Source organism: Electrophorus electricus, chromosome 11 (genome assembly GCF_041902795.1).
Source record: "Electrophorus electricus isolate QZ-2024a chromosome 11, ASM4190279v1, whole genome shotgun sequence".
Lineage (NCBI taxonomy): Eukaryota > Metazoa > Chordata > Actinopteri > Gymnotiformes > Gymnotidae > Electrophorus > Electrophorus electricus.
The window spans coordinates 25,950,001-25,957,500 of record NC_137507.1 but is presented as its reverse complement, the minus strand read 5'-3'; the positions used below and the strand labels follow the sequence as shown (position 1 = coordinate 25,957,500).

At 46.7% G+C, this 7,500-nt stretch overlaps 1 protein-coding gene across 6 annotated transcripts in view; it reads left to right on the top strand.

Annotated features, from left to right (window-relative positions):
• LOC113588428 (receptor-type tyrosine-protein phosphatase mu) overlaps window positions 1–7,500 on the top strand; it is a 164,263-nt gene that overhangs the window by 64,410 nt on the left and 92,353 nt on the right. For all 6 annotated transcript variants that reach the window (XM_081722646.1, XM_081722650.1, XM_081722649.1 and 3 more), the window contains exon 7: window positions 3,111–3,404. In XM_081722646.1, the coding sequence (XP_081578772.1) occupies window positions 3,111–3,404 (294 nt within the window). The remainder of the gene's footprint in view (window positions 1–3,110; window positions 3,405–7,500) is intronic.

The following is a 7,500-nucleotide window of genomic DNA, read 5'->3' as shown; positions in this document are numbered from 1 at the left end:
ACACACACACACACACACACACACACACACACACACACACACACACACACACACACACACACACACACACACACACCTCAAACACACACACTCTCTCTCACTCACTCACACACACACACACACACACACAAAACACCCCTCCTCTACACGCTGGTGTTTTTAATCTATGCCCTGTAGCACCAGAGACGTCTGCTATGGTGACTGAAGTTCCTCCACAAGGCCGAAGATTAAAGCTACAATAGCTGTAAGCGGTGGCCAGCGTCCTGACACCACCACATGAAGAAGTCATGCTTTTAGGCAAGGACCCCCCCCCCACCCCAAAAGGGCCAGGATTCTTGACGGATGTCTTCATGAAAGCATGCGACACGCCGATGTGTTAAACGGCTCGTTTGGCATTTAGCACGGGTCTGTCTCGCCCTGCTGGGTCATGCCTGGCTGATGCCCGTCACCACGGTGATGGATGGGGCGTGTGCGAGAGCTGGGAGCTACTGGCAAAGATAGGGACATGTCTCTTCCCTGATAGAAAGGGGCTTGCATACACACACACACACACACACACCCAGCTCACAAAAAGCCCTTGTCTGGAGGAAGATCACTTTTGAGTCAGACTAATTCAGAGGAAGATTCATTTTGATTTTGATTGTAGATGTATTGCAGGTTGGAGAAGGAAAGAACTGCGCTTTAGGAGCGAAGTTATGAGCGGATCTTAATTGAAACATAATGCCTGCAGTCTTCTGCCAGCTAGCTGTGGGCTTTTGTTAATGTGTTCTAGAGAGTTCACCAGTGGTTAAACTGAACAGTGACCTCCATATTCATCTCTTGGAGAGAACAGAAAGACAGAGAGAGAGCAAGAGAGGGACAGACAGAGAGAGAGAGAGAGAGAGAGAGAGAGACTGTGCCCCTGATGACTTAGCCAAGGTTCTAGGCACTTATAGGAAGTGAGTGTTTTGGACGCAAGGACTCGTGAGATTGTGGGCATACTCGGAGCAGCACCAGGGTACTCACATCACCACCAGAACGGCATTCAGCCTGTGACCCTGCACAGTCCATCCAACGCACCTTCTTCCTCTCCTGGGTCTGCCGAAAGCCTTAACCCCCTTAACGCCCCCCCCCCCCCAACACACACACACACACGTCCAACAATGCTTTTAAATGATTGGCCCTGTCCGGTTCTGTCAGGGCGTGTCTGGACTATATGACACACACACACACCCACAAGACATACTCCTCCATGTGGCCTCTGGTGGTGCCCGGGTGCTGGACTTCATTCGGAGCACAGACCACTTTCGGCGTTCAGTACAAATGAAGCCTTCAGATCCGTCCCTACGCTCACACTCGGAGGACGGCGCAGACGTGTTCACGGGAAACACCTACCCAGGTCCTGAAGGACAGGACACGTCCTGAGGAACACTCGCATGTGCACTCACTCCCTTCTCTGGGTTTGTGTGCTACCTGTCTGGCTTGTACCATACGCAGATACGGGGGTGGGGTGGGCGGGGCCTATTTTATGCCCAGCCCTCCTAGCACTCCCTTCTGTTGTGCAGCAGGGGGCCAGTCTCTGAGAAGTAGCCAGATTAAATGATTCAATTTAGGTGATGTTTGATTGGCCGGCTGTGGAGAAAAGGATTATGGGATATTGAGGGACCTATGGATGGGGTCACTATAGGACAACCATCTGTAAGATCTAATAAAACACATGGCTACTTTGCAGACACACACAGATATTTGTGACCACACAAACACACACACACACACCCCATCATAGACACAAGCATGTGTAAACACACTGTTGCTAGTTCTGTCCTCAGGCAAAACTTTAAAAACTCAATTTTAGGTGTTTGTGGTTTCATAGTGCAATGTACCATGCCTTGTATGCACACGTGCGCGCGCACACTCACACACACACACACACACACACACACTATATGCCAGGTTTATTTATTCATTACTTTGTGTCAGTATTTCCATCCAGATCGATCCCTGCAGTTATAAGGCTTCTGTAATAAATATGAATTACAGTTTATTATCATATTGGCAATAGTCTCACGGTGCTGTGGTGAGCATCCATCTCTTCGCTCTGGCCCAGGGGGCATATATCTTCCCCAAATGATGCCCTCCCACAGGGCACGGCCCGTGCGGCCAGCAAAGGCAGCCAAAGACATAAACTTTTGATGTGTTCATCAAACACAATGTCCTGGCTGTAGCCATGCATATAAACACGCTCTCAAAATGGACAGATCTGCACACTTATACACACACACACACACACACACACACACACACATATATGCGTATGCAGTCGACAGCAAAAATATAAATGAAATACATGCGTTGGAAGCGGTTTTGTAGATCAATAATGCAGTTTGTCTCACCTGGCTGTCTGACAGGCTCAGTCAGCTCTATCTGCACCCTTTAATGCACATGCACATGCAGATGGAGGAGACCACTGGGAAACCTACTAAGCTTGTCTGCCTTTGTTTTGATGACCAGAGAGGAAGGCGCACGCGTCCCACCTCCGCCTCTGCCTTACAGCGTCAAACATATGATGCGTGTACACACAAACACGCATGAACACGCCCCTCTCGAGCTCTTAAAACAACGCCCAACCGAGGGTAGGTGTTTTATTGATTGTGAATAGCCCTTTGAGGCCTGCCAATAAACCTCAGGCAATTCCGCTGCTCATGTTTTGTAGCCGAGCGTCACGGCCCCGCTCGGTGCAATATACCTGCCACCAGCGACGGCGAGCGTTCAGTCTGCCTCCTGCCCTCAGGCTCCGCCCCTCTATTTCATCCATTAATAAAGAACACAGAGGCGCGATTTCCCCGACCTCGCCTTGTACCAGGGTAGCCGCAATCAGTAAAAGATGTCAGCTGGGGGTTTTTTTTCTTTCTTTTTTTTCTGATAGTATGACCTCATATAACAGCTTCCCCCCTCCCTCACCCAACATGTAATGAACTTGAAAAATTAAAGAAAGGACAAACTGCAGGACCCGGACTCTGCAAATGTGACAAGACAAAGACAAAGTTGTCACACATCATGTTTGTAGCGTCCTTCTCATTCCCACATTCTCCAGGATCCTAACCCAGCGTCGCCATACTCTCCTTCTGCAGAGCCGCCTGTCCCCATCGCTCCACCGCAGCTGACGGCGGTGGGCGCTACTTACCTGTGGATCCAGCTCAATGCCAACTCCATCAACGGCGACGGACCCATCGTCAACCGCCAGGTGGAGTATCGCACCGTCTCCGGCACCATGTACGACCTGCAGCCCGTCGACAAGAGCTCGCACAAGATCGGCCACCTGGAACCCGACACCGAGTACGAGATCAGCGTGCTCCTCACCCGGCCGCTAGAGGGCGGCACAGGGGCACCTGGCCCGCCGCTGAGGGCTCGCACCAAGTGCGCCGGTGAGTCGTGGCATCCAGTGTCTATAGGGAAGCGTTCCACGGGACACATGGGTAATGCTTGTGTCAGGCGTGTTACATTGAACTGATGTTGGATTGATTGATATCCAGGACTCAGATGGAGAAAGCAGGTTTGATGCCCATGATGAAAGAAGGGGAACACACTTCTTCTGAATATACCAAACCTGGTCACAAATGTTTATTTTAATAAATGAAACACTTGATCTTACAGTGAGATTATACTGGATTATGCTGAGCTGTTGAAACAACCCAAACAAATAGGGCCCTGTGAGAGCAAATAATCCATATGAAACCAATGTCTACAGTTCAACTGTGTTGAATTAACTGGGTTTTTTTTTTATGTCAGTGTAGGAGATTTTGGGGTCAGAGTTCAGTAATTTTCAGTCAAGCAAGGGATACACTGGAGCAGTGGTTCAGGGATGAAGAATCCTTTGCGCTCTCAGGTGGAAACGGTGGTGTACAAGTTCTCTTGCTGGTGTCCAGTTATTTGTTGGTGTTGTGTGCCAGAATTCTGGTGGCTGGACTAAAGTTAAATTGGCTTGAAACTTACTGAGAAATGAGAGAAACAGAGAAACCGAGAGAGTAACTAAGAGGTTTCTGACCCAAACAAGAACTGAAGGCAGGGAACCTGTTTTTTTGTAGAAGGAACTCTGCCTGGTTTGGGTATGGGAGATTGTGTGAGAGGGCAGTGAACTGAGTGTGCTATTGAGTACTGTTGGTGAAACCATCTGAGGTGAAGTGTTGAATGGACCATAGAGCTTCTGTGATGTTTGCCGGTGTCTGGTGGTAGCTCTACCTGCTCTGGGATGCAAGACATCCCTTCAGTACAGAAATCTTGCAAAAGGTGGTGAAATGGAGTGTGTGTATGAGTGCAGAGTGGAAACAGGTTTGGGATTGAAATCAGGCTGCAGACCTCCTGCTGAAGGTCTCACTGTTTCTCATTTGTGCAGATCTGATGGGGATACACAGTGCTTTGTGTGTGTGTGTGTGTGTGTGTGTGTGTGTGTGTGTGTGTGTCAGTGTGTGTTTATACATGTATATACTGTACATTTTTTTAAAAAGATTCCTCTCACCCTTCCTGTGGGTGATATATTTTTCTCCTCATAGTTGGACCTTCTACCAGAAAGCTGGACCTTCTACCAGAAAGCAAAGTTTTCACTGTTCCTCGGATTGCACTCCTCTGTTATGAAATAAATGTTGTAATTCTTGGGATCTGTTGGAGCCACTCCTCCATCTTAGTAAATGTAAATGTAGAGGTCACTGCCCACCTTGGTGTTACCCTTCAACATTCATACAATCTTAGAATAGATGGTATATTTCCACCTTTTCATGTACTTTTCTTTGGATGTTTCCATTACTTGGAGCTGCCACACCAACATACCTCTGTTTTCTGCATACTATGGACTATCATTTTGTCTGGTTTGTTTACCACTCCTTGTTTATCTGTCTAGATCTTGAGGTCCCACTTTAGCCTTGTTCTCCTCCACCACTTTCTCTGGTTCCTCCCATTTAAACTTGGGGGTATCCAGCTCATATGCTTTGCATATGATCCTGTTTACGATTTTAGGTATGATGTGTCTGCTTGTGTATGATTTCCCTGCCAGCATTTCTCATCCTGCTACTGGATACTGGCTTATCGCAGAAGCTCCGTGACACAGTCTGCATCTTGGGTCTTGTTTGGAGCGATCCACTCTCACTTTGATTGACCTAGTGCTTGGTGCTTGATCTTGGGAGGCCATGTATAGTGTCTCTGTCCATGAGTCCTGCCTTTTCCAGCCATTGGTAGGATTGTCCTGTGTCAACCACCTCTGCTAACCATCAACGATACATTCCATGCAGGGGCTTATCCTGCCATGGCCCCTCTTCTGTTTCCATGGTGACCACAACCCCCCCCCTCCCCGCTGTCTGAGGATGGATTCATGGATTTTTCTCACCATGCACAGTGTTTTTTATTTTTATTTTTTTTATTTATTTATTTATTTTTTACAAATCTTACAGTTTGTAGGTGCTTCCTCTTCTTTCTGGCTGGTGTACTGGGATGTTGGATCTTGGGTGAAGTGCCCCCTGCATGGTATTCTTGTCTTTGATTTCTTGTCTTGATTGATTTCTTGTCTTGAGTTTTCTTGTCTTGATTTCAGCAGCTTTCAACCAGCTAATTGGGCCTGCTAGGTATCTGATGACTTGCAGGGCAAAGGTGTTTATGCCTTCGATATTATTGTTATTCCCTTTCATCTGGATCTTGAGGACCTGCCTTACCCTGTGCATGTACCTGCATGTTGCTCTTCTCCTCATCATGCCTCATAGTTCCCATGTGATCGGAGAATCCCCAGGTTTTCCGTAGCTGTCTTCCAGGTCTGTTATGTGACCTCGTGAAAATTCATTCCCACAGTCCTGATCACCTTTCGACTTTTCACTGTCAGCCGACCACACTTCACCGGCCGGAATGAAGTGCCGGCGTCCTTGCTGTAGATCCTGGTCAGTTGGATCAGTGAGCCAATTTCCTTTCCATCGTTGCTGTCCATGTCACCTGCATACCAGAGTTGGATGACGGTAGTTCTGATCCTGAATGTGTGCCCATGCCCATTCTCATCCGGCTGAGAGGATCCAGGCCTATGCAAAGGGAGCAGGGGGGATAGCACACCTCCTTAGTATATATCACACCTGAGAAGTTGTCTTTGGGAAGGCTTCTAGTGTTGTCTTCCGGTGTTCCTTAAAGTTTTGACGAAAACCCCGATGGTCTTGCTGGTTTTATACAGGGCTCAGTGTTCAAGTATCAATGTGTGTAACATTGAGTTGTATGCTTTCTTAAAGTTGATATATAGGCAATACTTAGGTTTGTTTGTCTGGTCTTGGAATCCTTGGAATCTATCTGTCAGTAGGTGGTGCTTTGAATCTCTGCTGTCATTACCAACCCTTCTGAGCACTGATTATGCGCTCATTTAGCTTCCTGACTAGTAGTCCTTACAGGGGGTTCAAGGACAAATTATAGGTTTGTAGTTTAATTTTTTTTTTTTGGCCCTTGTCAGATCTTTCATGATCTTTATGCCTCGCGTTAGCCTGGATGGGAGCTGCTAGTTAGCCGCTAGTTAGCCATGCGGTGCTGTTAGCTTCTTTAGCCTGTAGGCAGGGGTAAGGTCAGAGCCATGTACTGGCCAGTTCTTCATGTTTATAACCTCATCTTGGACATCTGCTGTTGTAACGCTGACTGGTTCCTGCTCTGGGTGCTCTGCTTTAAGATCTCATAACCACTGATGATTCACTCTCCCATGTGCTCTTCCAGTATTGTACTGCTTCAGCTCTGGCTAGACCCACAGTCAGGATTCTGTTGCAGTGTAATGGAGAGTGTACTGTCAACTGTTCTTTGGTGAAGATGGCATTTATTCTTTTGGCCAATGTTTCTTTCCAGTATCTCTGCAATTTGGTTTCCAGCTCTGTTAACCTGTTTATCCGGCTCCAGACCTTCAATTATTGGACCCCAGTTGTTCCCCTATAGGCAAACCTTCGTTGAGCTTTAAACCCTTTTGAGCTCTGTCAGTTTCCTGATTTCCTGTCCTGGTTTCAAGTGTTTGTCTCTTATATATCATAGCCTAGTGTCTCAACCATGAGTACTGCAGTGGCGTATAAGAGTTTGGGCTCACTGCTGTAGATTGGCATTCCCTTAGATCCATGTTGTCCAACCTTGTCCATCTATGGTTGTTCCGGGTGGCCCAATTTCCATCTGATTTTCCTGGTTTCATTCGAAGTGGACATCATTAATCCAGGTGACACATATTCATGTGTGTATTGTATGCGTATGTGTGTGTGTGTGTGTGTGTCTATATATATATAATTTCTCATATATATATATATATATATATATATATATATATATATATGTGTGTGTGTGTGTGTGTGTGTGTAATATTTTTCTTATATGTATATATTTAATATTTCTCTCATATATAGTGAAAGAGAAGAGAGATGAGAGATGAAAAATCTACATATATAATGTGTGCGTGTGTGTAATAATGTGTGCCACTTGATTATGGTGGCACTTTGACTGCAGGACCCACTTTAACCCGAAACCTCTCAGCACTTT